Source organism: Clarias gariepinus, chromosome 14 (assembly GCF_024256425.1).
Source record: "Clarias gariepinus isolate MV-2021 ecotype Netherlands chromosome 14, CGAR_prim_01v2, whole genome shotgun sequence".
NCBI lineage: Eukaryota > Metazoa > Chordata > Actinopteri > Siluriformes > Clariidae > Clarias > Clarias gariepinus.
In genome coordinates, this window is record NC_071113.1 from 25,832,133 (window position 1) to 25,851,005 (window position 18,873).

Genomic DNA, 18,873 nt, shown 5'->3' on the forward strand with positions numbered 1-18,873 from the left:
TGTAAATACAATTGGTATCAGATTAACAATGTGCACAAGCATTTTTTTTAATTCAGTTACTCTAATAATAAACAGGTAGGTATTATTTACTATAAAATGAATGAATTTGGAAAATCTTTCCCCAGCCTGAGGCTGCAGCTAAATCAGAGCACCTTGTCCTTTCCCTATTGTTCTCTTGTTTTTGTCATGCTTGTCATCTTTGTTCTTGCGTTCTCGTTGTTTCTTTGCCTCTTTCCTGCCCTCGAGCCGACATCGCTCCCCGATGCTGTGAAGCCACTGAAATGGTTCAGGTTGAGCTGCTGTCACGTTTGTTTTGCGTAATGATGCATGCCAAATTCTATCATAAATCACTCTTGCTTTTGTAATGAGTCTCTAACTGAACATATTACTTTCATTTAAAAAAAAAAAAGAAGGAAAAAAAATATTGATGCGTAAGAATGCTGAAGGCAGTACACCTGAGCATGAGCTGGTTTTTATAAAGGAACATTGCAGGCTGACAGAAATAGCCAACTGCTGAAGTTTTTTATACTTGGTTTCATGGGAATTCAAAAGCTAAGGTCAATGAATCGCATTGCAGATCGAGCAGCACAAACAAGGATCCCGCCCTTTTCACAATTAATGTGATCTTTAAGAAACCTTTCTCGGAGTTTAGCACAGTTCTGCAGCACGGCTCTCGATCAGGTTTAGGAACATGATTTTATGACAGGAACATGTTATGATGCAAAGTGGCATCGTGGCTCGAACAGTCACAATTTTGTAATTATACCTTGAAATATGATTGTCACAAGTTATTCATAGAATTATTTGAAATAATTACGCGAGTATTCAAGTCTATCCAAGTATCTTAATTGGACCCTAATAACCCACTCATACAGTATGACTGACTAATAACAGCCCAATCAGAATAGAACTGCATCATGAAAACACCTCGGTCTTCAATGGGAATGAGAGGAGTGATGTAAAAATGTGATCATCTGTTCCGAAGGTAAATAATAGCCATGTGATCACTTGATCCGGTCGTTTTACTTGTTAAGATAAATATATTCTTTCTACACGTTTGCCCCATGTGGGTGTACTGTAGGTAGACTAGTTTCCAAGAAGGTAATATTGCTTAGAATCCTGAGCCCATATTAAAAGTTACTCCTAGTGCCGAAATTCTCAGAATTTTTAAAATTAGGACATTTTTCTTAGAATTTCTAAATCTTAGTAAGGATAAAAAATGATCCACAAAACATCTCATCTCTAAAAGGTTAAAATTATGAGTGGAGAGGAGGACTGTTATAAGGCTCAAGAGTTTTTATAGCAGAGGGGAAAAAAGGCACAAAGAAATATTCCCCAAACACTAAACGTAAAGCTAAAAGTAAACACTGCTCTTCTGTCCACTTTTTTTTTTTTTTTTTTTTTTGTTCTTTTACTTCCTTCCATCTCTCTTGGATTGTTGGCTACATACCATCCAAACGTGCAACTTAAATAAACTGTCCTGTAATCCTGTAAATTGGTAAAAGGTGAGACATTTTGGTCCCATCAGTCTAAAATGGATTACAATCAATAAAATGTGTGGTAAATAAATGTAAGAACTTAAATATAGTAACTACTGTTTTAGAAATTGGTTGCTTCAAAAGTAGACATATTTTCTACATTTGGTTGTTCACCTTTAGTCTAGGACTTCCAGCAAGGACTTTAAGTTGAGAAAATTATAAGAAGCTTTGTGAATACGGGCCCAGACGTATGACCTTTTTTCAATTTGAAAAGGAAAAAAAAAAGTATATGTTATATTAAACATTTTATATGCTGGTCAGCGGATGTCTTTGCACGTGTCAAAAAAAAAAAGTTTAAATGCTTTAGAGCACGTGAACACAACTTATTGGATCAGCATTCTTGTAAACCGTTATGGTGAAGAAATACTGTCCATGTACACGTAGCTAATATGGACGTTTAGGCTGGAGGATGACTGTAGTGCAACGGTTTATTCATTAGCCGCTGGAGTTCAGTAGTGTAAGACTTCCCTAAACGTTTTCATCATTTCGTTTTTGAGGTTAACATCACGCAATTAGTAATCCGTCAAAGAAAACATTACATTTCAGAGATTAAATGTCTATCTGACACTGGGTTTAATGTGTACTACGGACTAAACCCCGATGTAAAAAAAAAAAAAAAAAAAAAAAAGCCAGAAATCACACATTGTAAAATATTTTATTGCATTCCTTTGTTTCTCTCTGTAGCAAGATCAGCTGTACACGTGGGCACCGGTGAGTCAGCCCCCGCTGTCGCTAGAGCACTTTGAGGGGCGTTTACCCGGTCACATCACGTCCCTGTGGCATCAACCTCGACCTGGAACTGAGGACAGACCAGGACTCAAGTACAGTGAAGCAGGTACAGTCGTAACACACACACACACGCATACACACCCAGTACACCCTAGCCCCTCTTTCATATTTTCTACATTTTAGGGTAAATCTTTTGTACACTAAAGTCTTGCGGTGCATTATGGGAGTTCAGGAGAAGACAGGATATACTAGGCATGATTAATAAAACATTCTCACACACACACTATATTCTCCTCAGTCTCAGACATGCTCATTCTTTCTTTCCTACACCTCCTACTTATTATTTTCCATGATGTGCTGTCACTTTTCTTTTCTACTTTTATTCATGCTTGTTCAAAATGTCTGTCCACCTCTACCTCTGTGTTCAAGTCTCTCTCTCTCGCTGTTTATATTTCTGTCTTTTTCCTCACTTTTTCAGCTTTCTGTCATACACTCCATCACACGTTCTCTCTCTCTCTCTCTCTCTCTCTCTCTCATGTTTGTTAGTGCTCAGATATTTATGCAGTGTGGAAGAAAGCAGGAAGGTGAGAGGGAAGGGAAATAGCGGTGTTAAAATATGCAGACTCACAGTCCTGTGTAAACGTGCTGAGAGCAGGTCGAGCCGGAGCAGAGTTCGGTCTGTAGGTGTTTCAGCTCTCTGGGTCGGAGTAATACAGTACAGGGGTTACTGTGGTTTTTGCTTCTTGTTTTAAGGGCAAGTCTAAACTCAATATTTCTCCCTTATTTTGCATTTATACCAATAGAGGATGATGAAGGTAAGTTATTAATCCTTTGTTTGTTTGTTTTTTTTTTTTTCGTTTTAAATCACTTTCATGTTCTTGCTTCAGTTCAGTTTTACTTTTGCTTCACTTGACACTTCATTTGTCAAATTCTTTATTATTATTATATTTTTTTTATTATGGGGATGGCTTCCATCAGCAACAGGAAGTAAATCAGAAAACATGCAATTAATCCAGCACCTCCCCTCCTTTTGTGTTTATTTTTATTAGTGGTTCAGAACAAACCAGTTTATTATTGACCTGTAAATAAAATTTTAACACTCTGCAAACTTATTTGTCATCTTTGGCTCTCTTAAATAACCCTACCAACACTCCACTCCATTTGTGACGCTCTTGGTCTCTGTGTGTCATCAGGCTGTAACATGCAACCAAGTAAAATAAAAACACAATAGAATTTCCTTTATTGCAAATTTTATTTTTGACCCAAATTATTCTGCTTAAGCTCTAGCTCCTGAGCATGTTCTCCACACACACACACACACACACACACACACACACAGTCGTCTGAGACACAGAGGATCCTCACTGTCTGCGTGTCTGCAGTTGTCTTCACACATCTTGTCTGCGACGTCATCTCATGGTGAAGTACATGTTACGTTTCATAAAATGCAACCCGCTCAACCTGCTATATGTTTGTGTGTGTGTGTGTTACAGAACACCAAGCTATTGTGTTAGGGCTGAAGAAACAGCAGCAAGAGGAAATCCAGGAGATTCAGGTACTTAAAAATGTGTTGGGTTTTGTTCTTTTTCTGGATCAGTCCACTCTGAGATGGTGTGATGTGGCCCGACATGAAGATGAGTTAAAGTTACCTGCATTGAAACTTTTCATTCAGCATCTTGTAGTGAAGCTTTTTATTTCTTACATAAATGCATGATACAAAAGAATACATAAAACATAAAAAGTGATGTCAGTAGTATAGTCGTCTGGATTTTACAACCATACTGACCTGTAAATGAGGCGGTTTTACTTCATATCGTGCAAAAGCTTTTCGAAAAGGTTCAAATGCTTTAGAATGTTTTTACGGTCTCTTTTTTTAAATATTTTGAGCAGAAACCGCCTGCAGAATGTTTGATTAATGAAAACCTTTCTAGTTAGACAACATAGTGTAACTGCTTTATCCATTTATGTTCGCTCTAATTCTTGGTTCGTTATTTTGTCAGCCTCCATTTTTTTCAATCTCTCTCTCTCTTGGGGAGAAAAGAAAACATAACACTTACCCCCCCACACACACACACACACACAAAATCTCACTCTTTCATCCTGTGTTGGAGACCTTTCTGCTTTTATGTTGGACTGTTGTAAAGCGCAGACATTGGAGACTTTCATAATCATCCTACACCAGCTTTCTTATAGCTATGTGTACTAATGTTTTTTTTTTTTTTCTTCTTCTCCCCCCGCCCCCCCCGACTTCAAATTCATTTATGGAAAGCATGAACCCCAAATCCGTGTAAGTTACTGTTAAAATGATGATAAATAAGGATGGTATGCACTTCTACAGTATATAAACAAGCTTTTCCATCCTTAGGATAAATACTGCATGTTCAGCAGGATCATGTTTTTTTTTTACTACTTTAATTTAAATCTCTTTTACTGACTCATTTGTCCACAGTAATATTTATTTTTATGTACTGAGCCAGTAGAGGGCAGCACTAACACAGTATTTGAGTTATTTGGTCTTTTTTTTTTTTTTTTTGGGTCAGACTGGAACTGGCAGTTTGGATTTAATTCAGAGCATGAAATCAGATTGACTTGACTTGCCGACTCCATCTGTTTCAATTTGCTACTTTTTTGAATGATCTGTAAAGTTTACTGGTTTCATTCCAAACACAACCACAATTTTTCTCCAATATCGTTCGCTTTATTTGGAAATAATTTATTAGGTTTTCTTTATTTTTCTTTCAATTCAACCTGCTGGAAAATAAAGCACAACCGAAACTGAGTTGATTATGGTTGTACAAAAGTGGTACCAGTAATGTTCCTTATTTTGCTTTGTGCTGAACTCACAAATTGTTTAGGCAATTTAGAAAATGATAGAATTATTCTGTCTTGGCATAAAAACTCTACGATTAGATGCTGTCACTCCACATCTAAAACAGATGTTATTGTGCAAATGTTTTTATGTTGAGCACAATTTTAAACCTATAAATATTGCAAAAATTTAGACCATTTGTTATTCTTTCATAATAAATCACTTTTGCAATAAACAGATTTTAGATATTAAATAAAGTAATAAGAGATCAGAGGTATTTATATAACCGTTTTGTAATGTAATCATGTCTGTAACTAAAAATTAACCATTTAATCTCGGCCATATATCTATTCTTTTCTCTTATTTCTTTACTATTTTTTTTTTTTTTTTTTTCCATTGAAGCAAATGGAATTTTTCCTTGAGAAACTCCTGTGAGTAAAAATGTGCCCAGAAGCCGAAAGGACTAAACAATCACACACTCTTAGAATTACCAATTGATGATTGATAAAGTCTATAGTTAAAACTTCATCCACATGTTAAGGTTACAGGAAAAAGTAGCTAAGAAAATGTCATAACGCGCAATAAACTGGAGACGTTTAGTGCATTAGAGAATGGAGGCGAACGGTAAAAAAAAATAATAGTAATTGATTGTGTTGCATTTGTCCATCTGTACCAGGAACATGAGGGAGGAAAGACTTAAAGACTATAGTTATTTAAACAGAATGACGTCTCATCCCCCCCCCTCCAGCCCAACCATTCTTCAGTGAGGAGACAAAGTATGCAAAGAATCATTTTGTTTAGGTGCGGTTAAGTGACCATGATGCACAGTAAGAGTGATATCTGGGTACGGTCTTGTGATTATTCGAACATAACTCAGTGTGGCAGACTGACCTAGTGTTAATGTTAGTTCTTGCATGTTACGTCTCTGAATGGCTTCAGTCAATCACGGTTAAGTATTTCACAGCATCATGTAACAATTAAATACAAGCTAGTCATGTTTTTTTGCTTATCAGATTGTTTTATAGCTTTGATGATCTCATGGTTTCACTGAGTCATCTATAGCACAAACTGCCAAATATACTGTAAGCTGCTATATATATATATATATATATATATATATATATATAAATATAAATGTAAGTTGAGACCTACTGTTAAAGTCCTAGAGGCCACCAATCATTACACAAACCGGCAACCACAGAGATATTTGTTTTACATTCTGATCGTTCCTAAAGTACTGATTGATTCATAATCATCTTGTCCGTGGAGCCATTATAGAAGACATGCATTTCTTACACAAATAAAAGGGTATGTAAATAGCACCCTCCCTAGATGTGCTGCATTATTGCACAGTCTTCTGTCTCCTGGCTGAGTTCAGGAGATGATTAGCAGACTGAGGCCCAGCTGGAAGTTTAGGGTATCCAGTGCTACAAGCCCTTTGGGCAGAATTAGGCCTATTGCTCTTCAAGGACACACAGGGCAACCACTTTAGTTTCTTTTCTCTCTCGTTCGCTCGCTCTCCCTATCTGAGAGAGTGGCCTCAAATGAGCCTCATCAAAACATTTAGCCACCACGTTGACAGTACTGTATAAGAGTTCTTTACTTGAGAATATTTTTTTAGCTTTGCGTTGACTGGACAGTGCTGGCATGGTACTGATTTTCAGTTTGATTTGTTTAACTGGAGTGGAAATTGAAGAATTACAGATTCCTTCCGTGAGTCTCTGTTTCTTATAAACTTTCTCTCTTACTGCAAGAGCCAGGATGCCAAATTACTAGTGGATCTTGCTCAACAAAGGGTTGTGCCAATTGTCGTATTTGCTGTACAGATGCCTTGAACTCAGCAGAAAGCCATAGTTATGGTGCTGCAGCTTCAGATTCTTCTCTCTTTTTTTTAATTATTATTATTATTTTTTAGGAAGAGTCTGTGCTGAACACCGTGCGTCTGAAGCAGGAGCACGTGACCGTGATTCAGCAGCTGGAGCAGACGATCGAGGACCTACGCAGCAAGATTGCTGAGCTGGAGAGGCAGCAGCACCCCTTACAGGACCATGATGTCACTACGCAGGAGCAGGAGTGCGGAGGGGACGAGAGTTTCTTGCCGGATATGTGCCATGTGGACTTGCAGACGGAGACCTGTGCTCTCCTTGTGTTGGAGGCCAAATCAGTGCAGACTTCCCCGACAAACGAGAGCTTTACAATCAAAGTGCCTTCATCAGAACAGAGCGGCTCCGAGCAGCGTCTGCCCACGCTAAGTGAGCAGCCCGTAGGAGCGGCAGAACCTCAGTCGGCAGTGACCGGTTCTCCTAAATCAGGACAATTTGTGTGTGTGTGTCAACAGCAACAATGGCCCACACCACCACCTCCACCCCCGTTGCCTGGTTTACCGGTCTTGCCGCTTGCCCCACCGTTACCTGGAGTGCCCCCGCCACCTCCTCCACCCCCTCCATTATTAGAATCTATGATTCCCCAACCGGATACGACTCTACCTCCAGCACCACCACCTCCCCCACCACCTCCACCTTTACCGGGTCAAACGTTATTACATCCACCACCGCCACCACCTCTACCAGGGTCAGCTCTTCCAACTCCCCCGCCTCCTCCACCTCTGCCTGGCCAAGCTGCAATGCACCCACCACCCCCTCCACCCTTGCCTGGCGCCGGCGTTCCGCCACCCCCTCCACCCTTGCCTGGCGCCGGCGTTCCGCCACCCCCTCCACCCTTGCCTGGCGCCGGGGGTCCGCCACCCCCTCCACCCTTACCTGGCGCCGGGGGTCCGCCACCACCTCCACCCTTACCTGGCGCCGGGGGTCCGCCACCACCTCCACCCTTACCTGGAGCCGGGGGTCCGCCACCACCTCCACCCTTACCTGGAGCCGGCGCTCCGCCACCTCCTCCACCACCACCACCCCCTCCGGGACTGACTGGCCCTCCAGCTCCCCCATTCGTCCATCTCCACAGCAATTTGGGATCTCTGCCTCCTCCACTTCCTCTAGGATTTTTTGCCTTGGCTACAGCCCAGGAGAAGTCTCCTCGAAAAGGACTCGTGGAGCCGCCACACCCCATGAAGCCTCTCTACTGGACCCGCATACAGCTCCATGCCAGAAAGTAACCTTCAAACTACCTAAATATACGAAAATATCTTTCTAAACTTGTTTTCTGATGTGTAGCAAATGCGTTTATTTCTAAAACAGCTGCTTAATCTCATGAGAGTTGGTCTAGTTTACAGACTGATTGCAAACAGCAGGATATTGTTGTGCCATTTTCTTAGCACTGCTATTAATAAAGTAAGATTTGATTAGGAATAAAAAAAAAATTACTTTAAAGGATGTGAAAAAGAGTAACTTTAGATTTTTATTAATAATTTTTGGCTTAAGAATAAAAACATTACAGGAGCCATAAACGTCAAGCAGCATATGCTGCATCGTAATCTAGAATATTTGGCTATTCTACTGATCAGTTTGTTTTATGATAGCCTTATTGTTATAGTGCTGCAATAAATCCATGTCTTTTTGCATGACTAGTAGCGTTTGCACTGCTTTTGATCTGAAACGCTGGATCAGATTTGACTTAATTTCTGGCCAATCGTACAAAGTACTCCTATTCTTGCCCTGAAAGTGAGGTTAACTCTCGAAGTCTGTTTGGTTGTTATGAGGTTGGTTGTCTTGGGTGTCATTATTATAATTTTATCGGAAAAGAGAAAAATTCTAATTCAAGATTCAAATAACTTTATTAATCCCAGAGGGAAATTGCTTAAATGAGATTCCTTATTACATAAACTTTTGTTTCCATCCTTAAAATCGTGGCAGCATGTAACATTTATTTGAAATTCCTGTTTTGTTAGAGAAGTGACCCCTCTGGTTTGGGAGAAGATCGAAGAGCCCTCTGTGGATTTCCAGGAGTTTGTGGAGCTTTTTTCCAAAACTGCAGTGAAGGAGAAAAAAAAGCCTCTTTCAGACACCATCACCAGGACCAAGACTAAACAGGTGAGTCTATAAACTAGCGTAAATGACGGAAGTATGTACACCCGGTTTAACCTTAGGGTTCGTCGCTGACATTCAATTAATTTTCAGTTCAGTTTCAGGAACATGGGTAGCTTTTACTGTAAGGACTATGATCGGGTCTGCTTTTAGAGATCTGTTGCAAGTGCAATACTACTGTATATTACCCATGTCTAGTAGTAGTGCACAATAATGCATAAAACGTAAATGTTTATGCTCAACATTAAGAATTTATTTAACCCAAGCCTTAATTTTGCATGATTTTTTTAAATATATATATATTTGGGATTATTATGACTTTATAAGTATAAAATATAAGCGTTGTTTTGAATGGGAAACAAGTTTGACACGCTCTTAAGTTTCTACTTATTAGTGTATTGTGCTTTTGCTACCATTAGATGTGGCTATAAAGTGTCAACTAATAAAAACAACAGGTCCAAGTTGTAGATACAGCGAACCTAAAAAGTAATGTCTCTATATGAGGACACAAGGTTTCAGGAGGTTAATGAGGTGTATTAAGAACAAAGAATACAAAGTATTTTTTTTTTTTTATTTTGTTGTAGAGGCATTCATATTCGCACCACATGTTTATTTTCTCTATATAAATTCAGTATCATCCTCAGACACTCTCACACCTTTCTTGGCCTTCCACTGTTCGTCTGGACTACATTTACTTTGATATTCATGCTCTGTGCTGGCTTTGAGCTTGTCCTCTTGCGTGTGCTGCTTTTACGAAAAGTCTCGGGCTTCTCAAGCCGCGTGCCGTCCTTGTAGAAATAAATCGACACCCAGATGGCGTCCAAGTTTACAGGCTCCTTGATCATTAAGTAAACAAAGGGAGCTTTGGTGTCCACATCATTCGGTCCATCTGGTTTGGAGATAATATTCAACAAATGCAAAAAAGGCATCGATTTGTGATAAAAGCATCTGTTTGTTGGCAGTATTCAGGTGTACAACCCGTCAACCGACCAAGTCAGCTCTTACTGATAACGCGTTCACATCACTCAGCCATCTGTTTGTAGACAGTATCTGTATGCATCACTGCTAACCATGAAGTGCTTTTCCTCCATGGCCTTTTGCCTTGAGCCAGAATGAATATGTATAGCTTTTCCAATCAGGTTGCTTTGCAGATGGTGTCTGGAGAGCTCCGTTCACCCGTTCGTGGGCACGGTGACCTATCCTAGTCCGCATTCCTGGAACTTACCACACCTCAGCCAGTGTCCCCTTGGGCTGTGGATGGAGCTTCGGAGTCATAACGCACCAGTCACGGGACTCTGAAAGCATGCATACATTTGGAAATGTTTTCGGCCTCTAAAGCCGATCTCGTGTATTTATTATTATTTATTTTTTTACATTTATTAATTTATTTTATCGTTGGTGCTCTAACAATTTTGAGGAAACCACCTTTTGCGAAATCCATTTTCCGCTTTTCACACCCTAGACGGGCTTCAGGCGATGCAGCAATTTCGGGAATCAAGAGTGAGACAGATGTGGATTTCCAGATGCAGAGCATTTCTAAACACAGGCCTTCGGTTGAAATTTGAGTGTGGTGCGTGCAACCAGTGAGCTCGGCTCTCTCCAGGTTAATCACAAAGCTGTATGGGGTCCAGATGATGCAGCCGACACTCAAGAATACTTGCAAATTAATAAGAATGCTTCCATGGCCAGTGGGGAGCTCACCGTGGATCAAAGTGCTGCCTGAGACTTGGCATAAAGGTGCGCACAACGGTTTTATCTAGATGCTGGGAGGATGAGCGTAAGGCCAGTTAGGCTTTGCCCTTGTGATGTCCTTCAAAACAACCCTTCCACTTTTGTCCATCTAATCTTTGGTTAAAAAGATCAAAACATTTTCAATATACAGTCAGCGTCATAAGGATTTGGACAGCCAGTGTTTTCATGTTTTCACTCCCACAAGGCATTTTAATTAACGGTATTGAAGTTTAGACTTTTATTTTTTTTTGTGTGCGTTTTAATTGGAATTAACAAAAATATTGTGCTAATTGGTTAGGAATTACAGTCAGTCATTTAATTTTCACAGACTCGAATGTAAATGGACAAACCGTCAATCAAATGTTTTGTTTTTGATGGAGGACGTGGATGCAAAAATTCTGCTTGCAAATCTGGAACCCATAGACATCACCAAATGCTGAGTTTCCTTCCTCGACATGCTTTAGTCCAGCTGCCTTCAGTTGCCGCTTGTTCATTGGTCTTTTTAATCTTCAATTTTATCGTCAGTAAATAAAAATCAGCTCAGTTTGATTGCGGTTAGATGACTGACTCATGGTACGTTTTGGGTCATTATGCATCTGTGCTGTGAAGTGATCTACCAGTTTTGCCACAATAAACAGACTCTAAGCAGAAAGTATAACACTATACATTTCAGAATTTATCTCCTACTTATATCAGCAGTTACATCATCAATACGTCCTTCTGTTTTCCATATTCTTTTCGTTCAAGTTGATGCATCAGATATTGGCAGCCTTAACAAGGTTGAGTGGTTTGCATCTTGAGCTAAAACGGTCTGACCTCTTTCACTGTATATTGAGCTTTTCCTACTGTATGAACAGCTGCCAACAACAAATTCAATGCCGGATCTTTTTTGTTTTCTTAATTTATGATAAGCCTGTTTCTTAGTTCCATCAGTCAGTTTATAGGTCAGTTGTCCAATTACTTTTGAGCCTGTCAAAATTGAGGGTGTTGTGGTTAATGAAATATTTAAAAGTCATTCGAATTAAAGCTGAGGGTCCACATTTCAATTTCAAAATCTTGAACTCGTTCCATATCCACTGTGGCGGTCGCTGTCCAAATACTTTCTGGACTCGACTGTGCAACCCCATCATTTTAGTCACAGTTTGCTTGAATCCACTGACAGACACTTGATTTGGAGCCGTAGTGTAGCAGTGTGGTGATGGAGCATCAGACCACAATGCATCAGTCTTGCAGCACAGTGTGTTGTCAAGATGCCAACCTGGCAGTCTCACAGCTTGGCTTTTGATTTCTGGGTCTAATGCACGTGGAATGTGTCTGAGGGTAGCAGTCTTGTTGCCAGGCCTCGGTGGTTAGAACATAACACACTTTTCTGAAAGTTTTGTGGGCATCCTGCGGGCACTATTAGCAAAACCTCACCAGCGCTAAATGTTATGATGCATATTATGTATGGTGGGAATGATTTCAGTAATTAAGATATAAAACTGTCATGCAGCGTTGAAGCTCTGTCATGTGAACTTAAGCAGCTGTTTTAACTGTTGCAGTGCTGGAGTCGTCTTCTGTTCGAATAATACGAATGCATTTAGGAAGGTCATCTCCATCTTTAGAGCTGTTTTTACAAGGATCAAACGATTCAGTTTAGATTTCACCTAGCACTGATTGATCTGTACAGTCTGCGGGTCAGACTTCTTGTTTTTCACCCGAGAGCTTCCGACCGTCGAACTCTGCGCAGATGTGGCCGCGGCGAGTCTGCGGTTTAATAAGGGAGAGGAGGGTGTTCCTCGGGAGCACAGTTATGAGCGGCGGCTTGTTTTTGTGTCGCGGCTTGAAGCGGTGTGGCGTCTGTGGCTGCTTTGTTCAGGAAGGTTCTCGTGTCCTACAGTGTAATGGAGAATCCGCTTCTGCTCCCAGAGTGGGAAAATCAAGAACACTACAAACTCCCAGTTGCTCCAAATCAAAATCTATTGGTATGGGGTTTATTTTATTTATTTTTCCCTCCTTTCTATCCACCAGAAATGCAATTTTCGCTCCACAGCCATGGCCAAAAGCAACAAATATTTTCAGAAAGTGTTGTTTCAGTGTTTTTAGATCTTTTTGTCACATGTTACTGTCGTATACTGAAGTGTAATTACTAGCATTCTGTAAGTGTCAAACTATTTTATTGACAATTACATTAGGTTTATGTAGAGTCAATATTTGCAGTGTTGACCCTTCTTCTTCTTCTTAAACCACTGCAGTTTACTCTGGTATGCTGTCAACCAACTTCTGGGCCACATCCTGACTGATTGCAGCCCATTCTTGCATAATCAGTGATTGGAGTTTGCCGGAATTTGTAGGCTTTTTTGTTGGTCCACCCGCCTCTTGAGGACTGACCACAAGTTCTCAATGGGATTAAGGTCTGAGGAGTTTGCTAGGCATGGACACAAGATTTCCGTTTTGTTCCTCGAGCAGCTTGGTTATCACTTTCGCCTAATGACAAGTTGCTCCGTCATACTGGAGAAGACATTGTTCATCACCTTAACTGTTCTTGGATGGTTGGAAGAAGTTGTTCTCAGTATGGTTTTGTACCGTTCTTTATTCATGGCTGCGTTTTTAGGCAAAACTGTGAGTAAGCACACTCCCTCGGCTGGGAAGCAACCTCACACAACTTGACTGTTGTCATGACACAGGACTGATGGCACTGTAGTGCTCACCTTTATACATTTCAACAAGGGAAGCAAAGAAGACCAGGGATTGGACGACAGGGAAGTCATCTGATAAATTCCCTTTCTGATTGTTTGGCGCACCCGGGAAAAAATCTTGAAAAAGTCCTGCGTCATGGCAACGGTAAAGGTTCCTGAGATGGGCTCACTCAAAAATGTTTTGACTTTTGACTGGTACTTTAAGTTGCTTTGGATAAGAGTGTCTGCCAGATTCCATAAATAATATTTATATTATTATATAAAAGGCATGTTTGTGGTATAACCCGCGCTGTCGCACCAATCATAGTGACACTAGTCAGTCATAAGCGTGTGTGGGGAATTTTGTAGATTGTTCCCCAGACTGTTCCCTAGCATTGTGTGAGCTATAGTTTGTCTTGTGTGTCCTTTTGACATTTTGTCTGAAATTCTACTAAAATCAGCTGCTGGACTATTTAATCCAATAATGATTGATGAGGCACATGTTTCTACTTTTAGTAAAATTTCTTGTTGCACTTAATCTCAGACAAACAACAACGAACAAGAATGCCGTCTCCGTCCCATGTTTAAGAAGTTCTCTCAAATGGCACACTGACTGAAATAAGTGGATTCTCTTCCTCCAGAACTTGGTGGAATGAAACGTTTTCTTTTGATAATGTTTTCTTTTGTGTAATTGCAGGGGGCGTAGCTGCAACATAGCCGGGATGCTTTCTCTCCCATGCATACATGCATTCAATTGCAGGATTGTATAACATGATTTTTTTTTCCCGCAGTCATCTCTAACAGATTGCTTCTAGCTGGAATGAAAGGCCTTGAGAGGACGCACAAATTCTGTTTCTCTCTCTCTCTCTCTCTCTCTCTCTCTCTCTCTCTCTCTTTCTCTCTCTCTCTTTCTTTCTCTCTCATTGTTTAGTTTGCGGTTGCATTTTGGCAGCAGAGAACACAAAGCAGCAGACACTCGTAATGAGCTCTAGAAAGAGGGGAAAAAACATTAGGAATCAATAAAGTGCATATATTTGCTGCGACGACGCCAGCTTTTTCCCACACTAATAAATGATTAACTGCCATGTCAGAAAATCTCTCCTTTAGTTACAGATTTTTTAACATGATGCAAGCTTACTTTATATATCTATTCTTTAAGTATAAAGTTGTTGTGTTCCAGCTCATAGACTGGAATTTATTCTCCTATCACAATTCTGAGAATGTTCACCAGGAATACAAATGTCAGAACACGCAGAGAATGTGTGTGTAAGAGACGGAGAGAGAGATTTATGAATGTAAAATGAGGATCTTCGCTCAGGTGACACTGTTCACTTGCTGCTTTTATCCACAATCAGTCTCTTAAGAAATGGTATCAACTTTCTTTTCAGTTTTCGTGTTCCTCGGGTTAAAAGCATGCCCTGTGCTGGAGCCTTTAACCTTATTATTCTCTCAAACATTGTTGAAAATCTGTACATCCTCTAAAGAATCGAGCTATTGAGACTTGTGCATATTGTTTGAGCAGTCAAATGGTGACCTTGACCCAGACCCAACTTCCTTTTTTTTTTTCCTTCTCTCCCTCCCCGCTTCCCCCACTTATACACATCTCTCTCTCTTGCAATTATTTAATCAAGGAAACTGTTTCTTTGCCTCCGGCTAATGGTAAATGGACACTATTAATTTCTGATCTTGCCCTTAGATTTTCCCTTTCTTTCTCTGTCACTCATAATTTTCCGTTTTTCTAATTGGTTGGAATTGGTTGCCGTGGGAGCAGAGGAGGTCAGAAAGGGAACAAATGAAAACGGTTCAACAAAGGGCGAATCCTGTTTATTGATTGATGGTCAAATCATGCAGCGTTTTTTTTTTTTTTTTTTCGTATAGGGTTTTGCGGTCTTTTGTTTTGTTTTAATCAGAGGTGTTTGTTTAAATGCACGGTACGTCTTCATAATGTAATGCCTTGCCTGTTTTCTATGGAAACAGTATCCCTATTAAGTGCATAAACAAGCCTCAGATGTTACGTGCAAAATGACATTGTCGTCGTGGAATTTAGACAAATTTAAAGCAGTGGTATTATAATGGCTGGAGCAAACCACAGAGAATAAAAAGAATAGTGCTCAAAGGAACAATAACCTGCCTAGCCATTAGACATTTTTCGTTCTATGGTGTTAGAGAAGCTATGGACGAGCAATAAAAATGACTTGATTAAAAAGTTAGAAGTTAGGAAATGTTGAAATTCAGGTACCGATCCAGTGCAGTTTCCATCATATCATGATGCAATCATATTTCTATATTTATAAGTCGCATTAGACAGTGTAATTAATGGGATGTACAGAAAATTGCTTGCTGATAAATCACTGTAGTCCGTGACATCATGTCACTCCTTCTTTTCAGTAAGAAAGTATGGTCACGTTTATACTGCTTCCTTGCGAACAGTCAATTTATTGTCCTACGTCAAGCAACGAAGACAACTAAGGAGACTTAAAGCGACTGGAATTTAGTTAAAAGCTTGATGGAAAGTGCTAGACTGTTAACTTCACAGAGGAAACGGTGGACAGAATCGGAACGGAGAGCACTTAAAGATTAGACTTTAGAGTGATGGAAACAGGTCATGTGACCTGATTATTTCAGATAGACCCTATTCCAGAGGTCAGAAGAGAAGCACATTAAGCGATGGACCCATCATGCACCTGAATGATCATGGAAATATTCCAGGTCTCAGATCACTGAACTTCACTATGTAAATGATTGCTGCACTAGTAAATTCTTATCTATTCACTTGTTTGCTCAGAATGTCTTTGTGTGTGTTGTAGGTGGTGAAGCTGTTAAACAACAAGCGCTCTCAGGCTGTGGGAATTCTCATGTCCAGCCTCCACCTCGACATGAAGGACATCCAGCACGGTGAGTCCTACACCATGTTAAACGCAGCAGAGAAAACACCAAGCATGAATACTTTTAACACCCCAAAGGCATCCACCAGCTGCAGAGAGTAATAAAGGTCCTCACGGACGTTCAGAGATGTCACACAGACAATAAATAACAGGTATACGTTGACACGTCGAGTAATAAACGCGCCTGCAGACACCGAGGCTCGGCAGGTACTAAAAGAGAATGTAAACAGGAGCAGGGTAAACAGTAAACGGATGATAAACATCCAGGACGAGTGGTTAACGTTAGCATCAGCGCGGGACACGTTTCTCGTACCCTTCGCTCAGCGCTCATCAGCCCTAAACGGTCACCTGTGGATGTTAAATACTGCTGTTTAAGGAAGAAGCATGGCTTTGATGATCAAAATGGCTTCAGCATTTTGTAAACCGGAAAATCCTTCATGAGCAGGGAATTGATGTTACTCGGTCAATTTACAGTCCGGTTTAACCTGCGAATGTTTTCAAATGCAGTCATGACGTGGGTCAAAGAAAAAAATCAAGTGCTCTTTGTTGTTGTTTTTTTTATTTTTTTTTATTTCATGTTATGTTTACTAAATATGGACACACCATGCGGTTGTCTGGGCTGTGATGTGCGTGGAAGCTGTGACCTTGTCTGGTCCATGCTGTGTGGTAGCCAGCGAGCTTCCTCTGCATTATCTTCTGATGCGCAGATAGCCGCGGGACCGTGGGCAGACCCCGACGGTACCCTGACGGTAAACAGGATTATGAGATCCATATTTCTGATGAGAAGTTTTTAGAGTTCTTACAAGCAGCTCGGCAGTCTGGCTTCACTCAGCCCTGCCGGTTTGTTGTGTTTAGAAATCTAGCCGTGTTCATATTTGGGATTGGAACACACGCACCAAGACAATTTGGTACATCTATAGAGCTACTTAACCTCTTCTGGTTTTGTTTAAGTAACACTTGTAGAGGAAAGGTCTTTATTGGAGATTAATTTTAAAAGCTTTGTAGTCCTGTGTAACATGCCGTTTTGCTATTGCTGACACATGATTGTCAGAGATGGGGAATCTAAAACGTCTTTACTGTTTAAATATCCACAAAGCAGTTTTATAGATATTATAGCATAAGGACCAAATGCAGCATCATATGCTTATACTGTATGTACAGAATAAATATTAAAAGCAGATTATTTAAAAAGAACGAAAAGCCCAAGTTGGTCATGTTTGGAAGTGTACTGTTGGACATAAAGTTAAAAAGGGTTAAATTACTGAGCTGCATCAAGCAAAGAAAACAAACAACAATGAAATTTGCAGTTAACGAAACTTGGTTAATAAACCTTTTTAATAACGCATTATCGAAACCTGCAAGATTGGAGATCACTTAAACGCTTGAGCTATGTTTAATAGTGAATGTAAGAGCATTTCCATACATACAGTGTGATAAACGCACATGATTTGGACTAAACAGCTGGGTGTCTATAGGAAAACCACTCGCTAGTGAGAACTAATGAGAAGAAAAGGCTTCAGTTTGCTAAAAAGAATAAAGTTTGGACATTGGAGCGAGAGGTCATGTGGTCTGAGTTCAGACTCGGCCTATTCCAGAGCGATGGGCGTGTCGGGGTAAGAAGGGGAGGCATGTGAAGCGATTCACCCATCATGTATAGTGTCCACCGTTCAAGCGTCTGGAGGCAGTGTTATGATCTGGGGTTGCTTCAGTTGTTCAGGTCTAGACTCAGCAACGTCATGTGGCTATAAAATGAAGTCAGCTGACGACCTGAATGTACTGAATAAGAAGGTTATCACATCAATGGAGGTTTTTCTTTCCTGATGGTACGAAGTTGCCCTGTTCTTAAAATAACTAAATAAACAAATAAATGTAATAAATTAATTGAATTGTTTAATTAAATGGAATAAAAACTAGCATAGGGAATTTGGTACAGATGCCTAAAAATGCAATTTAACCAAATATTAAAATTGTTTATGTAAAAAATCTCAGCAGCAAGCTCATTTCCCCTCTCGTCTGTTCAGCAGTATACTAATTACTGGCCTGATCATGTCATCACCTGCACCTTTTTTTTTTTTTTTTTTTTTTAAGGTTTGAAATAGATGCTGTACTGGATCATCCCATCATGCATTTGTTGTAAATTAAATGGCAAAAAAGGGATTAGGAAAGTGAAGAGTTTTCTGTGACTTTTTTTTTTTTATTGACTGTGACAAAAATGTGCACTTTTTCTTTCAATGTCAAATTTAATGTCCGGTTTATTCAGATATTGCGGTATCTGTGGTGCTGACATGTCATGTGTCGTCATGAATCAAACAGTCACGTCCGATTTTCTTTACATTATAGCCACAAACCAATACTTCAAGCATTGATTTGTCTCTTCTATTGCTATCTAGTCATTCGGTTGGTTAGTTGCATTTCCATATAAGGAGTTTTATTTAACCAGATCTTTACATATTTTGTCCAAAGGCCCTGGTCTACACACACTTTGATTTCTTATGTATCATTCGAAACACAGGGAATACTGAGAAAGTGATATTTTATAGCTTAACT

At 40.0% G+C, this 18,873-nt stretch overlaps 1 protein-coding gene across 1 annotated transcript in view; it reads left to right on the forward strand.

The window, feature by feature from the left end:
- The window catches only part of fmn2b (formin 2b), an 84,049-nt gene that overhangs the window by 16,249 nt on the left and 48,927 nt on the right, over positions 1 to 18,873 (forward strand). The window contains exons 3-7 of the mRNA XM_053510838.1: positions 2,223 to 2,373; positions 3,761 to 3,822; positions 6,992 to 8,181; positions 8,918 to 9,059; positions 16,249 to 16,336. Coding sequence (XP_053366813.1) covers positions 2,223 to 2,373; positions 3,761 to 3,822; positions 6,992 to 8,181; positions 8,918 to 9,059; positions 16,249 to 16,336 — 1,633 coding nt within the window. The remainder of the gene's footprint in view (positions 1 to 2,222; positions 2,374 to 3,760; positions 3,823 to 6,991; positions 8,182 to 8,917; positions 9,060 to 16,248; positions 16,337 to 18,873) is intronic.